This window comes from Vombatus ursinus, unplaced genomic scaffold, assembly GCF_900497805.2.
Source record: "Vombatus ursinus unplaced genomic scaffold, bare-nosed wombat genome assembly UNPS02014817.1, whole genome shotgun sequence".
NCBI lineage: Eukaryota > Metazoa > Chordata > Mammalia > Diprotodontia > Vombatidae > Vombatus > Vombatus ursinus.
The window spans coordinates 2,347,637-2,369,682 of NW_020954595.1; the positions used below are offsets into that span (position 1 = coordinate 2,347,637).

The 22,046-nt window shown below is 43.6% G+C and overlaps 1 protein-coding gene across 1 annotated transcript in view; it reads left to right on the forward strand.

Moving 5' to 3' along the window:
- The window catches only part of ERC2 (ELKS/RAB6-interacting/CAST family member 2), an 888,684-nt gene that overhangs the window by 317,217 nt on the left and 549,421 nt on the right, over positions 1 to 22,046 (forward strand). Inside the window, exon 7 of the mRNA XM_027835912.1 lies at positions 11,699 to 11,866. Coding sequence (XP_027691713.1) covers positions 11,699 to 11,866 — 168 coding nt within the window. The remainder of the gene's footprint in view (positions 1 to 11,698; positions 11,867 to 22,046) is intronic.

Sequence of the window (22,046 nt, forward strand, 5' to 3'; positions counted from 1 at the left end):
TAACACCACCAGCAATACTAACCACCATCCTATATCATGTTATAAGGATTGCAAAGCACTTTATACACATCTCATTTGAGTCTCACAATGACCCTGTAAGGATGATATTATGGCACTTATTCTTCTGTTTTACAAATGGGGAAACTGAGACTCAGAGAGGTGAATAATCTGGCTTCACTTTTCCTATCTAACATTGTCACCCATTATTTTCCCTTTGCAATCTGGCTTCTGTTCTCATTACTCAACTGAAACCACATACTCCGGAATTACCAATGGTCTCTTAACTGCCAATGCTGAGGGTTTATTTTTTCACTCAATCTTCATCCTTATCAACCTTGACACTGTTGACTATCATCTTTTCCTGGATACTTTATTTTTTCTGGGTAAGGAAATAGTGCTTTGCAACAGCATTCTCTCTGGATTCTTTTTTGACTGCTCCTTGTTGGTCTCTATTGCTCGTCCAGAATCTATATCGGGTCCCTCAATTGTGAGGGTCCCTCAAGGCTCTAACCTGGGTTCTCTCCTCTCCTCTCCTCTTGTCTCCTCTCCTCTTCTCTTTTCTTCTCCTCTCTTCTCCCCTCTCCTCTCCTCTTCTCCTCTCCTCTTCTCTTTTCTTCTCCTCTCCTCCCCTCTTCTCTCCTCTCCTCTCCTCTTCTCCTCTCCTCTCCTCTTCTCTTTTCTTCTCCTCTCTTCTCCCCTCTTCTCTCCTCTCCTCTCCTCTCTTCTCTTCTCTCCTCTCCTCTCCTCTCCTCTTCTCTTCTCTCTTCCTCTCCTTCTTCCTTTTCCTGTCCATCCAATTTATTCCTTCTCTTCTTCCTTGTATCTCTGTCTTTTAATAGTCCTGAGTCAGGTGTGGCACCCCCCAAAACACACGTTTTCCTTTTCAGAGTTATTGAAGTGCCTTGCTTCAGTGACGATCAGTGGTTCAAACACTCATGGCCCCAGGGTCAGGCAGTCACACAGGGCAGTATTTGTCCCCTCCCATATTAGGGAAGCAGCATGTTGTGGTCATTAGAATGTCAGACATGGAGTTAAAAAGATCTGTGTTTGAATCTTGACTCAGACACATCCCAACTGTGGGACCCTGGCCCAGGCATTTAACCTTTCTCAGACTCAGTTTCCTCATCTGCAAAATGGAGTTAATAATAATAATAGCTTCTCCCAAGGTTATTATGAAGATCAAGTAAGACAATATATGCAAAATTTTTGTAAATCTTAAAGTGCCGTATAAATATTAGCTATTATTACTGAGGCAGCTAGGTGGTATAGAGTGCTGCTGGGCCTGGAGTCAGGAAGGCTGTATCTTTTTGAATTCAAATCTCCCTCAGACTACCTGTGTGACCCTAGGCAAGTCACTTAACCCTGTTTGCCTCAGTTTCCTCACCTGTAAAATAGAGAAGATTATTGTACCTACCTACTACCCCAGCATTGGTGTAAGGATCAAATGAGATAATAATTTTAAAGGGCTTAGTGCAGTGCCTGGCACATAGTAAGCACTATATAAGGGCTAGCTAGTTATCATTCATCATTATCATAATAATTATTATTGTTAAAAGGGGGAAAGGATATAGAGACAGGATTGTAACTTCCTTGTCATAAGGAACTTCCAACTGAAGAACTCATTCTGCAGATTCAAATCAATACCTTCTCTTCTAGTTATCATTCTAAAGAACCGTCAGGAGCATTGACAAATGAAATCACATTCCCAGTGTCCCACAGCCGCCATATGTATCAAAGGCAGGGCTGGAACCCAGGTCTCCCTTACATTATGGATGACCATGCACTGAGCCATGCTGCTTCTCGAAGGGGAAAGCAATATTGAAAGTAGGTGGCATGATGTTTGGGTAGCAAATGTATCAAAGGAAGTTCAACGCCAAGTGTGTCCTGTGGACGTGGACATTTATTTCTTTGTGTGGGTGTTCTTGGGGGTGGGTGGGAAGGTTATTTACCTATTTTTGGAAACCACTGTGAGATGTGAAGATGGCCTTCCTCTGTGTTAGGAAGCCCCGAGATTGATGCCTCAGCAAATTGGTTTTAAGTATTTTGAATTTACAACTCTCATTATGTTGCAAAGTAACACTGACTTTGGAATGACTGGCTTCCTCCTGCGGTAATTCAACAGCATTATGACAGCTATAGTTTTATAGTGAGCATAAAACCCAGTGAGGTAAGTTCAATGAGGTAAGGTTAGTGTTGGGAGTTTTATTAACAAAAACTGTAAGTATTAACACATGAGTTACAATTCCCACGTGCTTTCAGAAATTTGCTGGAACTGAACTAAACATTAAATTCTGAACTTTGGACTAGTCACTTAAAACCACCTAATTTTAGTGCTGGAAGTAGCCAAAAATGTGAGTATGAAAACAGGCTTTCAAAAGTTGGCTGCCTCCCTTGCCCCACATATGATCTGAATTCTTCAGGGTAGAAGATGTAAAACAGCACCTCGACTCCTCTCAATGAGGTGGCATTGTTCTGGAAACATCAGCAAGGACAGTGGGTTCCCTTTACAACCTGAAAATCTTGGCCAGGTGATTTATAGATTCATGGGTGTGTTGTGCAGCCATTAAGAGTTTTGATGAGAAAACACCTACCCAACATTTTTCGGTACCGGGTTGGCCTAGGGATCTGTCTAGATCTCAGCGGGTCTGTGATCTGACCTGTGTGGGGATGCCCTCTAACCATGGGCATTGCAACCCATCCATGCCATCTTGTCTCATGTGACTCTTGGGAAGTGATTTTTTTTTTCTGGACCTGTGATTTCATTGGTGCAGGGAATTCTCGGGGAGAAAACTCCATCTACCGACGCAGATCAACGCTTTCTTTATTATTTATAATTATTGAGAGTTTCCTAGGGAACTGCGGTTGCTTAGGATCATACAGCCGATATACATCAGAGGCAGTCCTGTAAACCAAGGTCTTTGTGCTGCCAAGGCTGCCTCTCTATCTACTATACCACACTACCTCTTAGGGAGCCATTATTCAACCAAGTTCCTTTATCTTATATTGAGGGCAGATTTTGGATATATGAAAATGGCATGCTATCTATTATGAGGTGTTCCATAATAAAGAAAGGGAACCAGTGTTGAATAGTAGATGGAATGCTGGACAAGGAGTCAGGGTAACCTGGGATCAGATGTTCCATCTGAAATTTATTAGCTCTGTGACCATGGGCAAGTCATTGAAACTCTCTGAGTCTAGGTGACTCCCTAGAATTTATCTGCTAAACCATAGATGGATTCCAGAAGCAGAAGGAGCTGCGTTGGGAGATCTTAGGCTCACAGACATAGAGCTGGGAGGGCCTTCAGAGGCCATTGCATCTGACTTATTTAACAGTGGAATTAACTGAGACCCAGGGACTTGGGGGAAGGGACCGGCTCCAAGTCTCACAGGTAGCAGGTGGTAGAGGTGGGTGGTGGGTTATTGCCTGGTGGAGTCTTCAAGCAGAGGCTGCATGACCTCTTGTTGGGTGTGTTGTGGAGTGGATTCTTTCAGATATAGGTCGGAGTAGATGATCCCTCAGCGTCATGAGTTCAAATCCCATCTCAGACACTTACTAGCTGCATGATCCTGGACAAGGCACTTAACCCTGTTTGCTTCAGTTTCCTCATCTGTAAAATGAGCTAGAGGAGGAAATGGAAAATCATTCCAGTGTCTTTGCCAAGAAGACCCTAAATGGGATCATGGGGAGTCAGACACGACTGAAAAATGGCTGAACAACAAAAGATGTCCCCTGAAGTCCTCCCCCATCTGAGGTGCCGTGAGTCTGTGATTCTGGTCACAATCTTTGTGAGCAGAGGGAATTTTTACAGCGCTGGTTCCCCTCACTGAGTCACAGGTAAGTATTTGGGAATATAATAAGGACTACTGAGAATGAATTTTACATTTCTTCCCTCACCCTCTCCCCTGCAATTCCCCACTCACCAAATCAGTCTTAGGGTATCGAGAAAAGACTAATATGTGAATGGGGATAATGGTTTGCTCAGCTCTCATCCCTCAGCCCCTGCTGATGGCCAGTGGTGCAAACTTCCTAGAACCAGAGAACTCTTTAGAACGAGAGCTAGAGTAGACACAAGACTGTACAATCCCGCCGTCCTTTAAGAAGTGAGAATGTTCTTTGCCAGCTCTGCCTTGCTTTCTTCCTCCAGAGTTAGGTACTGGAGACACGAAAGTAAAGGGATGACTTTTCTGGTCCTTGAGGAGCTTGCATCCTATCACCCAGGAGCCTGGAGAGGGCAAGAAGCGTATGCCGTGCCCTTGAGAGCAGCTGAGTGTCCCATCCTATCTGCTGCTCCTTCAATGTGCGACCTTCATCTTTCCGGACCCAAGTCTTCTCCCCTGTGAAATGAGAACATTAGAACAGATGCCCTCTGAGGTCCCTTCTGCCTCTGGATGAGGACCTTGTGAAAGCACGTACATATGTTTGTGGTGATTGGACACTGTCATCTGGGGGAGGGTTCAGGGAAGGCGTGCTTCCTGTAGGGGCAGGGTTTGGTCTGAGTGGAGCAGATGATGCTTTCTGATTCTAATATCATTTAATTCTGTTTGCTGAACTGGAGATAGTGAAATGGGCCTCTCCAAAGGAAGTTGATTGAGAATGCCGGATGGGCTCTCCAGAGAAGGAAGATGCATAATGGCACTAAGAGGGGTGGGGGATGCCCTTTGTAGCTTCTGGATTCGTTTGTGGGGTGGGACCGCTGGTGGAGACTGTTTTTCAACTTGAAGCTCTCATCGGTGGCAGATTTTATGTGAAATGCCTCTTAAATGAGTCTTGAGAATGTTGAATGTTTTTCCATCAAGAACGCGGTCCAGCACAGGCCGGAGCTCACAAACCCAGGCAGACCTCCCGTGGCTCGTGCTGGCTGGAGTCCTGGCAGCCAGTGACACTTCCTGTACTCTCTGTCTTAGGGGCCTGACTACTGAACTCAGCACATGGGAGAAAAGGGCCTGCTATTAACTCACTGTGTGACCTTGCCAAAGTCACAATGCCTCTGTCCTTCAGTTTACCCATCTGAATTCTTTCTAAGGTTCTTTCCAACCCTGTTAGTCTATGATACTGCTTTTTTTTTCTTTTTTAGTGGTTGTCCATTAGATTGTGAGCTCTTTGAGGGCATGGATTATCTTTTGTTTCTTTTTGTATCTTCAGTGCTTAGGCACATAGTAGGTACCACTTAATAAATATTGGTTGATTGATTATCCAGACTTGTGATTTCACTGTTACAGGGAATTCCCAGGTTGGAGATTTCCTTCTCCAAAAGCAGATGGGAAAACAGTTTGTAGCATAGGGTCTTAGTAAGCTGGGAAAAAGGCAGTCAGAAAAAGACCTCCTAGCCAGGTCCTTTTGCCTTCAAGGTGAGCCCCCTGTCCGTTATAACACACGGCCTCTCAGGATTCTATCCTGAACGTTAAAATGAGACAATTCAAATAATAGTAACGATAATGAGCCATATCAATAACATTTGTCTGGCACTCGGCATTTAAAATTACATTAAATTACATAAAATTACAGCTGTCATTTAATGTGGTCCTCATAACAGCCCCATTGAAATTGGCAAGATGATTGGATTATAGATGCAGAACTAAAGGGGAACTCAGTGGGCATCTAGTCTGGATCCCTCTCTTTACAGTTGAGGAAACTGAGGCCCAGATGGGTTAAATGGCTTCATAGATAATAAATATAGAACAGAAAGGGAAATCAGAGGCCCTCTCGTCTAATCCCTTCATTTTAAAGATGAAAAAACCGAGGCCCAGAATGTTAAGTGACTTGCCCAAGATTCCATAGATAGTAAAGTGCAGAATCAGGATCTGAACTCAGAGCCCATGGGTCCAAGTTCTTCACGCTTTCTGCTATTTCATCCTCCCTCCCAGATAGTACAATTCTTCTTCTCCTCATTTTAGAGAAGAGGAGACTGAGGCTCAGAATAACCAAGTGATTCACTTAGACTCACCTAGCATGTGTATGGTGATGAGAGACACAAGCCCAAGTCTTTGACTCCAGATCCGTACTCTTCCTTTCTTCCTTAGGCTATGTCACTCTTCGGTCCTGGGACTTCAAAAGCACAAACAACGTGGAGGCCCCAGCCCTCATCTTGGGCAGTTCACTAACCAGAAATACTGAGGCTAGCCTTCTCCTGTCACTTGGTTAAAAAGAATCTTGCTCAGAGTCTGAGATAGCCCATGGCTGCTTTCTGGCATCATTCGGGTATCTCAGTGAGCCACAGACTCTGGGTCCCCCAATTGGCCCCCTGCTTTACTGTCCCAGCAGCAAAGCCCTCTGCAGACCCAGCTCTTCTAGGCCACAGAGGTGGTGCAAATTCAAGTCAATGCTAAGGGTCTTGACTTTGCCGCCCAGCGTCAAAGAATCCGCCATTTGATGTCACTACAGATGATTTTTGACTCCAGCCAAGCTGTTTCTCTCTCTTTGAACATTTTGCGTATACTCAAGGCAGAAATTGTCTTTTCCTTCCAATTTCGGTTAAAGTAATTAAAAACTTTTGTGTACTCCATTGCAGTTTTTGAAGAAAACAGAAAGTGTGGCATTGAGTGAAAGAGACCAAAGTGGGAAGATTTTAACAATTTTTTCCCTGGGACTTCAAAATTCTGGATGATTGCTGTAAAATCGGCAGGGTTTTGCCTGTTAAAAAACAAATCGGTCATGACAGTAGATGATCTGAGTGTGAAAGGTTATGCTCTCTTAGAGGATCCTGGGGTCATGGACCTCGAGGTGAGAGGACCTTTGAGGTCAAGTCCAATGCTCTCATTTTACAGAGGAGGAAACTGAGGCAGTCCCAGGGATATGAAGTGACCTTCCCAGGGCCATGTAGTAATTGTTCAAGCTCTTTCTGACCCTAATACCAACACTACCTACTATACAACACTTCTTCTAAATGGAATTCTTCTCTGCTCTGAGACCAGACATCTATACTTTTTTCATTTTTTTTAGAGCATCATCTTGTGTTTGAGTTGCTAAGGAGTCCATCCCAGCCCCAGAAACTAATTTTCAACTCCCCCTACATCCCCCAAGACATCCTGCAAAAGGTCACACTATGTTAGCAAAGAACCTTAGAAAATAGTGCTCACCATTGGAATTGGACCGAAGTCCTGGGTGCTGACATGAAGATTAATGGCGCATCCCTCCGACTTTGGCAATTTGGGCCAATTTCATGGACTTCTCCCTCTCTTTTCAAAGCATCACGCTAGCAACGTGTTCTCCGCTGCCAGGTAGAGTACTACATGTTCAGGTCTCTTACAAAAGACCTGCATGAGAAGAGAAAAATGAGATAGGAGAATGGAAAACCTGGTTACGTGTCTTTGTGTGATAGGGAGAGGTCTGACTTTTCCTTTTGTTATTCCAAGGAATGATGGTACTCTTGAGTTTGCCAAGTTTTATTAGTCAATGGGCTGCCAAAGTTTGAGCAAGAGTCAAGGATGCTTAAAATGATGTGGTGTTGAGTGAAAAGTCAAAGAGAAAAGAGCTCAGAGACCAAAATACATATTTTTAAACTTTTATACATCTACCTGATGCTGAAATATAACCCAGATTTTTTTTCTTCTTTCTGATTATTTTTTAACACACACTCTAGAAAATGGAGAAGGTTAGTGGCAGAGATTTTTATTAGTTCGGAGCTGATCTAAAGTAATTGGTGGTAGAACTTGTCCTGGGTGGATCAACTCCACGGTGCTCACTCCCACAATGGCTCTGCCCATCTTCTCATCCCTTGGCTTCTCAGCTCCCTCAAACCAGAAGGCCCGTTTGTCTGCCTGTGGTTTCACACCATCTGGAAGTTCAAGTTTGACTGCAGAAATGATGTCATCCTTGCTTACTGCAAACCAGGCTAGCATCAGTCAAAAGCTGGATGCGGTTCAGGGCCCCAGTTGTGTCTTGATTTAAAAACTCCAGGTTTGGTTAGTGATTTCAGGAGTTGAATGAGACGCCAAAGATAGAGAGGACATGATTGATGGGCCCCTGCTCAGATTCCTTTGAAGCTGAGAGCATGCTTTCCTGTACGTGGAAAACACTCTCTCCCAACGTGAGAACTCACCTGGCACATATTCCCATTGGGGGGCGCCCTCATCCGGGCTGGCCCATCAAGCCTGCCATTTTGAATTTGGGTGCAGTGAATGGGCCGTGGATCCTGGCCATCTCTGCTTCTCAGCCTCCAGGATACATAGGGAAATCACTGCCATGGCCTGCCTCGCTTTTTATCCTTCCCCAACTCTGGAAGATGTGGCTGTGGTGGGGAGAGCACATCTGGCAGGGAGGGGCTGAGTCCAGTAAGCTCCCTGAGAGTAAGGGATTCTCATTCTTTGTCTCTGTTTCTGTAAGTGCCTAACACAGCACCCGGTGCAGAGAAGGTGCTCAAGGAATGCTTGTTGATTGATTGATAGATGTATTTCATTGACCCTTCCCATGTTGCTCTACAGCAGAATTCTGCCCAATGCATCTTACTACCTCTCCCATGGTAGGTAATTTATATTCTTCTCTCTTTGGAGATGAGGCAGTTCTTTTTGGACTAGAGTTACTAGCTAGACTGTGGGACTCAAATGTGGGCTTTATCCAGGTTCCTGACTCTGCCCTGGACAACTACAAAGCATAGGGATGACTGTTACAGGAACTTTAGGGGCTCTGTGGATTCCAGCAGACTACTGGAAACGACTCTGGGGCATGCCTTCCACGTGGCACCAGGACATTGTTAAACTTTGCCCTTATTGCCATGGCCATGCAAAGGCAGATGTTCATGGGGAGGGAGAAAGGGGAGAAGGAAGGAAACTAGCACTTATTAAGCTCTTACTGTATGCATTTGTTAAGCACCAACTGTGTGCCAGGCACAGTGCTAAGCTCCCTCCGTAGTCATGGGAGCATGGACTTGAGAGCTGAGAGGGGTCTCTGTGAGCTGGAAAGTGGGGGTATGAATGCTTGAACTCCTTTTCTTCAAGACATGGCATGAAGATCAAATGACATAAATGTCAGTCAAGAAGTTGGCACACTTGAAATACTTTGGTAGAGTCATGATTTCTTCAATGACAGCAATGACTGACATGTGTATAGACAGTACTTTCAGTTTTTTTTCTAGGCAGCTGAGTGGCATGGTGGTGTATGGAGTGTTAGCATTTGAGGCAAGAAGAACCTCATAAACTTACCAGCTGGGCAAGTCAGTTAACCTCTCCCAGCCTCAGTTTCTTATTCTGTAAAGTGGGGATAATGACATCTGCCTCCCAAGGTTATTGAAAAGATGTTGTGAAGTAACATGTAGATTATATAAATGCTAGCTATTATCCTTCAACAAATCCGTGAGGCAGGTGCTGTTATCATTCCTATTTTTCCATTGAGAAAACTTGTGTGGTTGAGGTTGAGAAAGGCCAAGTAACTTACCCCAGCTCACATCATTTGTAAATCTTTGAGGTCTTTCTGCTACCACGCCTAGTGCTCTTTCCATGATGCCGCACTTCCTTGAGACATGGACCCTTCCCCTAGTGACACAAATCATATCTCCTCATCTTCTGTGATTACAATCCAGGCCCTTTCATGAATCCGCCATAGTGGATCACCCACCCCACTGGTGGCCACCCTTTCAGTCTCAATGCTCTAGGGAGTTCCCTCTCGCTCATACCTTACGACTGGCCTACTCCATCTTCCAATCGAGTCTGTCCAGGATGACATCTGTAAAGCCCGGTTATTCACTCACATGCAGGCACTCTTCTCAAGTACCTTTCCCCTTCTCAAATGGTGAAGGTGAGGCAGTCAGGTCCAAGATCAGCAGAATCCTATTTCCTTCTCATCCTCTTCCCCTGAGGTCATAGCCTGGCCGCTGAGGTTAGGTTGTCAGCCTGGACGCTGGAAGAGTCAGAGCCAGGAAGTCCCTGATGGAGAAGGAGTCCTGCCCTTTGGCATCCAATGGTTTCACCTTTACGGCCTCTCAAGCTCAATGCTTCCATGTGGTGGGCCACATTGGCCCTCAGTACATACTCACTGACTTGCCTCACTCTACCATGCCGTCCACGGGTCTGGTTCTTGCTCTGTGTCCCTGGACGTGGTCTCTCCCTGCCGTCCCAACAGGGAGCTCCTTAAGGCCAGGATTCTCATCTCTGATTTGTAATTTTAACCTTCCCCCAGTGTATAGAGCAATGGGCAGCTCCCACGGCACAATGATGCTTTATTCTATCTCAGTATTTATGCATGGTCAGACCTGTGTGTGTGCATGTGGAGGGACTTATAGATAGTAATGAACACCTGACCATGGGGATGTTGTATGGATTCAATGGCATAATAGTTGTAAATCACTTCATGTTCTATAAATGCTAGTTTATATGTGTTATTTATACATATTTCTATTTACTATTAAAATAACTAATATTTAAATTTCAAAATAATATATTATCATACAATAAATTAGGGGTTTAATAATGGTACATTTTAAATATGTATTTAATAAATCATGAATAAATTAAATACTATTTTTACATATAGTAGCAATAGCAGCAGCAGCAGCAGCAGTAGTAGTATGTATGTATGTATATATGTACATATATACCTATATCCAGCTGTTTCTCCTCCCGATTAGAGAAGTCACTTAGTGAACTTCCATGGCGGGGAATCATACCCTTACATGTGGGTGCTCTGTCCAGAGGAATATAATTTTTGATGGCTTATACTTTACAAGATATCTTGGGATTTGGGGGCTAGATTTTTTTTCTTCCCTGTTTATTTTATCTTTTTTTTTTTAAAGTCTGGGACAATTAACTCTTTTGTCTCATGTAGTTTCATTAATGATTTCTTGAAATATAACTCTGAAAAAGCAGGCTTTGAAAAAGCCCATTGTGATTCAAATGGAGCCACTTGACTATGCCTTTAAACCCAAATCACTGGTTTTCACTGATTGGCCAACAATAGGTCCCAGTCCAAACCTAGCTTGCTCATGGTTTGGATTTTTCATGGCTCAGAGTGAGTGCGAATAGCAATTGTTTTCCGTACTGTCCAGAAACCCAGAGGGTCTTTCCCTCCCAGATCTTTGGTCTCAATTATCACCTAGCCCTTAAACACTGAATGGGTGTTGCCTCAAACAAACGGAGACCTGGGAAAGACCTTAGTGTATTTCTCATTCATAAGTGTTCTAGGAGGCAGAATGAGAGCAAATGATTTTATCTTAACATGAGTGATCATGAAAAGAAGTTGGGTTTAGGTACTCCTGAGCGAGGATGTACTGATGATGGTGTTATTGCTCGAAGAGGGTCCCTTCTAGGGACTAACCAGCCATTGTTCTCTCAGCTAGGTGGTTCATTGGGTGGAGCGTTGGACCTGGAGTTAGGAAGACCCAATTTCAAATCATGGCACTTAACCCCTGATTGCCTCAGTTTCCTCATCTGGAAAATGGGGAAAATAACTAGCATTTACCTCACAGAATTGTTGTGAGCGTCAAAGAAGATAATATTTGTAAAGTGTTTAGCACGGCGCTTGGCACATAGTAATAGCTGTATAAAATAATAATAATAATAATTATTATCATTATCTCTTCATGTTAGAATTTGGCTCGTTTAAAGTTCAATCATTCTCTTTATTTAATTTCTTTCTATAAACTAGTAATTGACCTCTGCTGATCTCAAGTTGTCCATATGTCCAAATTCACGATTGATAAATTGGGATAAATTCAAGGTTATTTTTATTAAAATTGTCACCATCCCTTTTTCAATCCTCTGTTTTTAGGTTGATGCCCTGAGATTACGACTGGAAGAGAAAGAATCTTTCCTCAACAAAAAGACCAAACAGCTACAGGACCTCACAGAAGAGAAAGGGACGTTGGCCGGAGAGATCCGGGATATGAAGGACATGCTGGAAGTGAAGGAAAGGAAAATCAACGTCCTGCAGAAAAAGGTGAGGCCCTTATGGGATTGTCTTTGGGTGGAGAGCCTTAACAGGGTGGTGGCCCTGAGCAGCATCAGTGAGCCGGTGAGGAACCTCCAGTGGGGGAGTGACGGGACGCTCTTGTCAAGCAGATGGAGAACTCAAATTTCTTTCTCTGAAGTTCTCGAAGGGGAAATGTGCGCGCTTACCTTGAGTTTCTTGTTTGTCTTCACAGTCCTACCCGATGGTTTTCATCATTTTGTTTTCCACTGAACTTGGACTTTTATTACCCAGCAATCAAACCCTGGTGAATTTATGACTTCACCATCGCAGAACCTGGGGACAACACTTGTGGCTGCGAAATAAATCCCGGGCTTTGACACGAATAACGTAGAAAGGATGGAAAGGAGATTTGGGCATCTTACATTGATGTGATCTAACCCAATCAAGTCGGAGTTAAAATTCCCTGGGTTCTTGGTGCTTATGGGAGAGCCACCCAGTTGTTTTATGGTCTGCCTTAGCTGGATCTCAGTGCTTTCTCATTTCTCCAGACGTGAGCCGGATGTCCTTCCTTGCCAAACGCACATGCTTCTATTCCCTCCATGCTTGGGTGGGTAGGGGGGAGCAGAGAGGTTTGCTCCATACTGCTTTGCTTCAGGAGTGGATCAGAACCAAGCCCTCGAATCTTTCCTTTCCTTAATTTCCAGAGGAACATGATGTACATTTGAAAATAATCAAACTTCAATTTAAAAAATATTCACTCCTGGGGATTGATGGATGTTATAAGGTCCAGCGGGCCCACAGCTCACAGAATAGTTGTTGGTATGTCTCTTTCTTACATCCTGGCTGTTTCTTAAACTCCTGTTTAAGGAGTTCAAGGTCCCAGTAATTACCCATTAGGCACTACCCAGGGGACTCCTCAACCCCCAAGGCTAGTGGATGTCATGATATTAATGAGTCTAAGGAAAACCTGAGTTCAAATCCAGTCTCAGAGCCTGACTGTATGACCCTGGGCAAGTCACTTAACCTCTGATTGTCTCAATTTCCTCATCTGTGAGACAGATAAAATAATAGCAGCTACCTCCCACAAAATAATAGCAGCTATGTCCCAGGGTTGTTATGACAGATAAAATGAGAAAATATTTGTAAAGCGCTTTGCAAATCCCCACAGTGCTATGTAAATACCAGCTATGACCCTTGCTGTTGGTATATAGGCTGGATCTTATTAGGCACCCACTCATCCTTTCCTCCCTTTGACTTTGCATGGTATGGCTCAGACTGGTGGCACCATACTGGAGCTTGCCCCCACACTGGCTGCTTCAATGTTGGTTCTTACGCTCCCCCCACCATACCACCACACGACTTTTCCTTATAAAGTAAAAACAAAACAAAACACCTATGGTATCTACTGACTTTTGAAAAATATATTTCATCATTTGTAATGGAAAACAGGCTTTTTCTATTATACTCACAGGGTGTTTTTTTTTTTACCATTTCAATTTATAATTTGAAATTGAAATATAAAATAAGCTATTAACACTGCTTTCTTCTTATTTTAAGAACAACAAAGACTTTCCTTCCGTGTCTCCTTTGTCCATTGAGATTGTCATTGACACAAAGTTTACACAAATTGTGCCAAGTGTGATGGTTTACAAATGATTGCCTAGGTAATATGGGAGTTTGTTAGCAAACTCCAGGACCAGAAGGGAATGCCTATTTATAGCCTATAAAAGGTCTTCTGTGTTGGTGATTTACATAGAAAATATGAATATGATTATACATTGAGAGCTTGGAGGGAGGGTCCCAAGAGATCACCTAGTCCAACGGTTTGTTTTCTGTGTATCCTGGACTACCCTTGGGCAGCCGTCTGGGGAATTAGCCTATAGACTCCTTCTCAGAATCATATCTTTGAAATTCATCAAATAAAACCCATTGTATTATGAAGGAAACTGATTATATTGAAGTGCAGTAATCAAAATGTTTTTAGAGAGAAGTTTGTGGACTCCAGTTTAAGAACTCCTAAAGACGTGCCCATTTTACGGTTGTGGAAACTGGCCCAGGGTCCTGATGCTGCTTGTGAGTGCCATAGCTAGGAAGGGCAGAGGTGGGAATTTAATCACGGTCCTCAGATTCTCCACCCAGCCCTCTTTCCTCTGTAGCGCTGTATTTAAATAATGATCCTCTGGAACTTTGTGTGCATGTCAGCCCTCAATCGGGGGTAAATAAATTGGCTCTGATGTGTTTTGACTTTATATACTAAGTTTTTTATGTAGCCAAATGAAATCATATTTTATATATTGGAGTTTCCTTCTCTTTTTCTCTCCTCTCTGGATCTTTTTGTTGTATTGTTTGAGTTCATCTGTGAGACTTTTATTCTTGCATTATTTCAAAAAGGTCTGTTTCATTAGTGAGATGCATTGCTTCATGTAATGACAGTCAGTTTTTCCCACAATCCTTTGATTTTCATCTTTGTCACGGTTTCGCTCATTATACATGATTGAACCTTCACATTTTCTGAATCCAATTTTTCTCTTAAGACTTTGCAAGTCTTTGTTGTTTTTAAAATAAAAAGAAAGCAGTGTTAATAGCTTATTTTATATTTCAATTTCAAATTTTAAATTGAAATGGTAAAAAAAAAACTCCACAAACTATGTAAGTATAACAGAAAAAGCCTGTTTTCCATTATGAATGATGCAATGTATTTTTCAAAAGCCAGTAGGTACCTTAGGTGTTTTGTTTTGTTTTATTTTTGCTTTATGAGCTATGAGGGAAGGCTGCAAGGGTCTTTGTGCAGAGGGTGGAGGTGAGGGACTCAGAAGGTCATAATCCATCACTAACACAGATCCTCTGGAAGCATGACATTAATTCCCCAGCCTTTCCACCTGCTCAGCCTGGATCCTGTATGGATTCTTGTCTTTTTTTTTTTTTTTTTTTTTGCCCTTGACTCAAGAGCTTAACACCCCCGGCATATGTAGTAGAGGGATGTAGGTCTCTTGTGACCAGGAGTAGTGAGTGATCTTGAGACTAAAACCAACGAATATTATTGGCCAACATGGGCTGGTACCATGTAGGCAGTGTCCCTCATGGGGCTCCTAAGGTATAAGTGTAGAGGGATTCCAATGAAGGGTTCAAGTCTGGGGCTTAGTGACATCTTTACCACTTAATTAACATGTGACTTTGACCATGTTACTTAACCTCAGTTTCCTCATCCGGAAAATGTTCCAAAGCTACTCCCTCCAGTGACCTTACGTGAGCACCATGAATTGTAAATGCCAAGACCAAGATGAGCAGTTATCTTGGGCAGTTAGACAGGGTGGTGCCATGGGAAAAGCATTGACTCTGGGGCCAGAAGACCTGTTTCAAATCCCACGTCTGGTGCTCTCATTTATTTGTGGGTCCTTGGAGAAACCGCTTCAATTTTCTGGGCTTCCTCAGTTTCCTTTTTGGTAAAATGAGACCGTTGGACTTGATGATTTCTAAGGCCTCTCTCTGCTTGAGTTCTGTGGGACCTGAAGAAACCCACAAAAGCTGGATCAATGACAGTTTGAATGCTGGCTGAATGAAGCCCCATCTTTTATGTAGGGTGCTCTCAGATTGCTTGTACTGGTTAGGTATCACATCTGAATTGCTCCCCGAAACAGTGTAATTGGCTGCCCTGGGGAGGAATTGGTTTGGAATGGCTTTCGAGGAGGAGGTTTGGATTAAGGTGGACAGGCATGGAATAATAATAATAAGCTGATGTCGATGTCAGAGGGGCAGGATGACTCAATATTTCTCTTTCTCAGGAGCTCTGGCTCGGGTGCTTCCTTCTAGTGCCAGGAAAGTGGGGTACGGGGCTTTACTAACGGTGTTTAAGCTGGCAAGGCTAGCCCAACACCTCATATCTGTCAGCTCAGCCTTTGGAGGAATCTACGTCCCTAAGAATTTCAGGAGCAGCATGGGTCATTTCTATTCCTGGGCAGCAGGACTAGCTGGGATGCTCCCCAAACTCTTCATTAGCAGCAGCAAATGAAGCACCCCTTGGGGCCTAAGCTGAAGGGCTTTGGTGGGGAGGATTATCTAGGTTGCGCATAATGGTAAGTACAACAATCCAAATTTGTGAAGTTTGCTGGGGAAGGGAACCAAAGGATTGTAGATCGAGAGCCAGAAAGGACCAAAGATGTGATCTAGTCCAGACCTTTCTTTTTATAGATGAAGAAACTGGGACCAAGGGTGACTTGCCCAACATCAGCTGGGCAGTAAGCTACAGACTCAGGATTTGAACCCACACCCATGATTCTGAATCGGTCACTTTCTACTGTTTGATCATCCATTTATAGTAAGGGGTTCTTACTAGCTAAGGCTGTGGGTCGGTAGAGATTTGCTTTTTTCTCTACACTGACAGTTGATGAGGACCTAGATTTCCCCGTGTAGGAACTGATTGAATTCTGTTTTTCATGGCTAATTCTGGGCTCTGGACTGATAAAGTGCCATCTTGGGATTGCATTTGAAAAGGAAATGTCATCAAGCCATGATTACATCGAGCTTTGGGGGATGGGGATTCCATCAAGATGGAGGCCAGCTCTTGGAGCCTTAGAGGGCCAGGCTGCTGCTGAATGCATGGAATGGTCCCTTATTAAAACATGCCTGGGTCTGGAAGCTTGGGGTCAGGTTCATGTTTTATATCTGTGAAGCTAAAGAATATTTAACAAAAGACCCAACATTCTGGGTCTATGAACTCATAGATATGGGCACTCGTTTCAGTGAGCCAGATTGGCAACCTATGCATACTGAGAGGTAGAGTGTTTACCTGTCTCACATAGTCAGTATGTGTCAGAGGCGAGACTTAACCTAGGAGTTAGAGGATCTGGGTTTGAAACTTGTCTCTGACACTTACTACCTAAGTGATCTTAGACAAATCACTTTGCTTTGCTGGGCCTCAGTTTCCTCATCTGTGAAATAAAGAGGTTGGGCTAGAGGGCCTTTGAGGTCCTTTCCAGCTTTTAACATATGACCTTTTGATGCCCCGTCCCAACAGACTCCACAGATTGGGAGCATCTTTTTGGCAAAGGGGCTGCACCTCAATTATTCAAATAAGTCCACGTAGCCCATGCCACTTTTGGACACATCTTGGATGTCCACTTGTGGATAGCACACTGAAGTCAGGAGTCAAGAAGCAGTCCAGGCCTGGAGTCTAGAAGACCTGAGTTCAAATTTAAATTCAGAAACTTACTAGCCATGTGATCCGGGATGAGTCATGTAGTCTGTCTGACTCAGTTTCTTCATCTCTAAAATGGAGATAATAATAGCATCTACCTCCCAGGGCTGTTGAGAAGATCAAATGTGATAATATTCATGAAACACTTAGCACAGTTCTTGACACAGAGGAGGTGCTTAATAAATGCTTATTCCCTCCTTTTCTCTTATTGGTAGGAAGTTTTTCCTAAAATCAAGTCTAGACTGACCTCTTTGCAGCACCCCCCAAGCTTATGCCTGCAATGGAGCCTAGCCCTCTGGGACCAAACTGGATGAATGTAATTATCCCTTTTCTCCATTACAGCCTTTTAAGTAAGTGAAGACAGCTATGATGTTCTCCCTAAGTGTTTTATTCTTCAGGCTAAAGATCCCCATTCCTTTCAACTCCCCATCATATGTGGTGAATTCAAAGCCTTTTATGATTCTAAGTGTCCCCTCTAGACATTTTTCAGCCTCTCAAAGTCCTTCCTAAAATGTGGAGCCATGGACTGAGCACAGCGCTCCTCAGCGGTCTGCCCAGGGCGGAGGACCAGGTGTCTATTTTCCCTTACTTGTTCTTGGAAGCCATGCTCCCCTTAATACAATCACATTAGCTCTCCTTGATGACTGTGTCACACAAGTTATTCACGTGGAGTCTGCAGGCCATTGAAACCCCCAGCTCATTTTCATACATCTTGTACTGCTGAAATCGATTTTGGAAACCAAGTATAAGATTGCATTTTTCCCTATTAAATTAAATCTCGTTGGAGTCAATGTAATGTTTAGTCTTTTGGGACCTCGTTGGATTCTTAGTATGCCATCCAATGTCTTGGTGTCCTCAACTTTGTGATGTCTGAAAATTTGATATGGAAGTTTACTCCTTAGGCCTTTATCCAAGACATTCTCCCACAGAAAATTTGAAGCAACCCAGGTCCTAGCGTCCATTCCTGGATATTCCATCAGTGGCTTCCTCCCAGGCTGAAACAAAATCATTTATAATGAAACCTTAAGTCTGACCATCCAGTGATTTCTGAATCTAATTGTACTCACTTACATCTCACCCATATCTGTCCATCTTTTCCATAAGAATTACAAGGGATGCTTTATCAACCAACCAACAAGCATTTATTAAGCACTTACTGCATGCCAGCACTGTGCTAAGCACTGGGGATAAAAAGACAAAAAGTGAGAGTCCCATACCTCAGGCACTTTACCAAATGCTTTGCACAAGTCTAGGTGTGGCATTCTGATCTCATGGTCCAGTTACCTTGTGAAAAAAGGTAATCAAGCTAGCCTTGTATGACCTGTTCCTGGTGTAGAAGCCACACTGGCTTAACCCCAGTCCTCTTCTACCACATCCTTATGCATCTCTCTAATAATAAATTATAGAATTTCCCCAGGAATAAAACTCAAGCACACTGGGCTCTAGTTGGACTTTGCCATCCTCTTCACTTTTCGGAAAATCAAGGCATTCACCCTTCTCCAGCCTTGTTGGCTGGGTGGGAAAGGGAGGAGATGAAAATCAATTGAAGGAAGCAGGGAAGCCTCCCTGGAGGAATAAATACCTCAGCTGAAACTGGAAGGAAGATGAGGATTCTGTCAGGCAGGAGGGCCTATTACTAAGAGTGGTTCCGCCATCACACCTTGGCCAGGGCTTTCACTATTCAAGGATGTGGGTCAAGTGATAAATTCATCCTCAGAAGCTCATTATTCCCCTACTCTTTCATTACTTATCGTGGGTGTTAGTTCTTTATTTGCCAATTTCCTTCCATCCTTTCCAGTCCGAAGGTCATTCTTCTTGGTAGAGAAGAGAAGCTGGACAATAACAGGGCAGCTCTGGCCTCCTTTGGTTGTCAGCCATCATCTCCTCATCCCTAAGCAGCAATCTCAAGTGGTTATGTGTGGAGAAAGAAGAGAATAGGTACCAGAAATGATGTTGAGGGCAATTTCCAAGACTTAACAAATAGATCAGGGTGAGGAAGGAATTGAGGGTAACTCTGAGGTTCTGGACCTGAGTGAATAGAATGATGATGGTGCCTGTGACAGAAAGAGTGAAGATACAATCATGGATAAGTTTGGTGGGAGAGGTAATGAATTTTGTTTCGGATCCATGGAGTTTGAGATACAGTTTGAAATGTCTAATTGGCAGTTGGTGATGTACGACTAGCATTTGGGATAGAAACTAAGGCCGGATCTTTGGATCCAGACTCTTCTGCTTAGACTTGGTAGTGAAATTCATGGAAATTGTTGAAGATGAGGGGAGGGAGAGGGGGAGGGAGAGATGACAGAATCCCTGCTCACTTCATAGGACAGAGCCTTGAAAACATCCAGTCAGGGGCAAGGTATGGATAATGAGCCAGCAAAGGGGGCAGAGGAGGGGCGGTAGGAAAGAAATGAAGAGGATCTAGAGAAAGGATTCTTTTGGGTCATGGAACCCTTTGGCAATCTTGTGAAACCTATAGAACTTTTCTCAAACTAATATTTTTAAGTTTATAGAATAAAATGCATAGAATTACAAAGAAAACCAACTCTAGTGAAATACGGTAATCAAAATGTTTTTTAAAATAATGTCGTGAATCCTGGGTTAAGAATCTCTGACCTTAAAAAGAGCAGTGTCCTGAAAAGCAAGGGAAGAGAGAGTATGTAGGAGGAGACAATGGTCAGTAGTGTCAGATAGCACAGACAGGCCCAGAAGGATGGGGACTGAGAAAAGATGGTCAGATTTGACAATCAGGAGATCGTCAGTAATTTTGGAGGGAGTTTTAGTGGAGTAATGAGATTTGAGGCAAGAAGTACGTTTCCCTTCAGTGAGTTTGGCTAAGGAAAGGAAGAGAAATAGGAAGTTATAGCTTGAAGATGTGGTTTGGGCCAAGTGATTTTTTTTTTATCGTAAAGACTGGAAGAGATGTAGGCATGCTTGTAGGTAGTAGGGAAAGTGCCAATAATTAATAGGTTTTTATTCATCTATTTGTGTACATGTTATTTTCCTCTAGTGAAATGTAAGTTTCTTGAGGGCAGGGCCAGGCAGGAAAGTTTTGGATTTTGTCTTCATGTCTTCAGTGCCTGGCACACAGTAGGCATTCAGATGCTTGTGAAGTGCATCAAATTGACCCATCTGTGCATGTGTCTGTGTTTGTGGCAGTACTTTGTTAAATGGCAGAAGTTGGAATTCGTTTCATTTTAATGCCTGGATATCTTTCTCTTGGCACGAAGTTGGTGCCAAGGGCTTTGGTGCTAATTGGGTTGAACGCTGCAAATACTCCCTGGGAGTATCTGTGCCCTCTAGAATGCATGGCTGTTAATCTGACTGGAATTGTGCCACCCACGGCTGGAACTCAGCCTGTGAAAAATAGGCTAATAGGGTTAGTGGACTTATCCAGTCGCTTAGGAGCCCATTTTTCTCCATTAAGATAATATTCTCCCCTGCCCTGGTCGTTACAGCTCTCCTCGCTCTGCCTTCCAGTGTCCTTTCTAGCTACATTTCATCTTCCTTCTGTCCCTGGGCTCGAAGTTTGGGCCAAACTGGACTCCCAGACTTGATGCCCCATCTTCTTTTTTGTGCTTTTGCCAGAACCCATCTGTACCCAGAAGGCACTGACTCCTCCCTCCTGCCCGACAGAATCCTCATCTTCCTTCCAGTTTCAGCTCAGGTATTCTTTCCTCCAGAGAGGCTTCCCAGCTTCCTTCAATTGACTTTCATCTCCTCCCTCTCCCACCCAGCCATTGTTTTGCCCTGATGTTTCTGTTTTTGTTTCTGCTGCTGTTATCAGCCCCTCCAACCCTAAACTCTGAGAGAAACTAAGCTGCCTAGCTGTAAACACCGTGAGACAATGCATGCCAGTGACCCTGGACCTTCCTGCTCCCATCCCACTATCGGACCTCTTGACCTCGGGACTGTAATCAAATCATCACTGCCATCGTTTGGGAAAGGGATGTCCATTTCTGGAAATGGACTGTCCTACTGTTCCACTCACCATCCCTGTGACTTCCCAGACCAAAATACTCTTCCCTGGCCATGCCTCTCCCCTCATTAGAAGGTAAGCTTCCTAAGGGCAGTACCTGGTGCATTTTTTTGTATCTGTATTCCCAGAGCTTAGTGTAGTATTTGAAATGGAGCAGGCACTTAATACATTTGTACTTAACTAATTCATTTATTCATTCATACAGTCATTCACTCTCAATTTCCCTGTTGGTAAAAATATTATTATAGATGTTAACCCCTTCCCTTCCGCCTGTATGTGAAACCGGAGCTGGACATGTATCCTTCTTCTTTCTTCATCTCGTGCATGGTGAGTTGAAGAGGTTCAGTTCACTTCCATTCATCCAGTACTTCTAAATCATCCACTCTGTGCCAGTGCTGGTGCTGAGTGCTAGGATCCAAAGACAAAAGTCAAATAAATCCTTTCCCCAAGGAGCCAGCAAATAATGGAGTGGCTTAGGATACAGAGCTTCTCCCCAACCTCTGGCTGACTCTAACCATGGTTTGCCTTAACAGAGTACCTGAACAGTGAGTCCCTCCTTGCTCAGCAGGGATATATATATACGCATGAGGAGTCAGATCCATCTTCTTAGGAGTTTGGATAAAATGCTCAGGCAGTGTTCTCCCTCTGCTTTTCATGTGAGCAGACAGATAAAAGACACATTTGCTTGTTTAAAATGGTTATGAATTAATATTGGTTAGACTTAGAGGCATTTACTTAGGCAGCGTGAATAGAATGCCTGACTTAGAGTCGGGAAGACCTGATTTCAGAACCTGCCTCTGACATTAACTAGCTCTATGGCCTCAGTTTCCTGATCTGTAAAATGCAGGTGAGTTGGCCATGTGATGAGTTAGTCAGCAAAGCTGTTTGTGGTTTGGGTCTGCACTAAAAAGGTTGCAGCTTCCCAGAATAGGGAGTGAGAGCCTCTGTCCTCTGCCTTTATCAGACTTCACTGGGATTATTGTGTTCTGGGCTGCACAGTGAAGTTAGGACAGTGAGAGTGTTAGGAGGGGCAC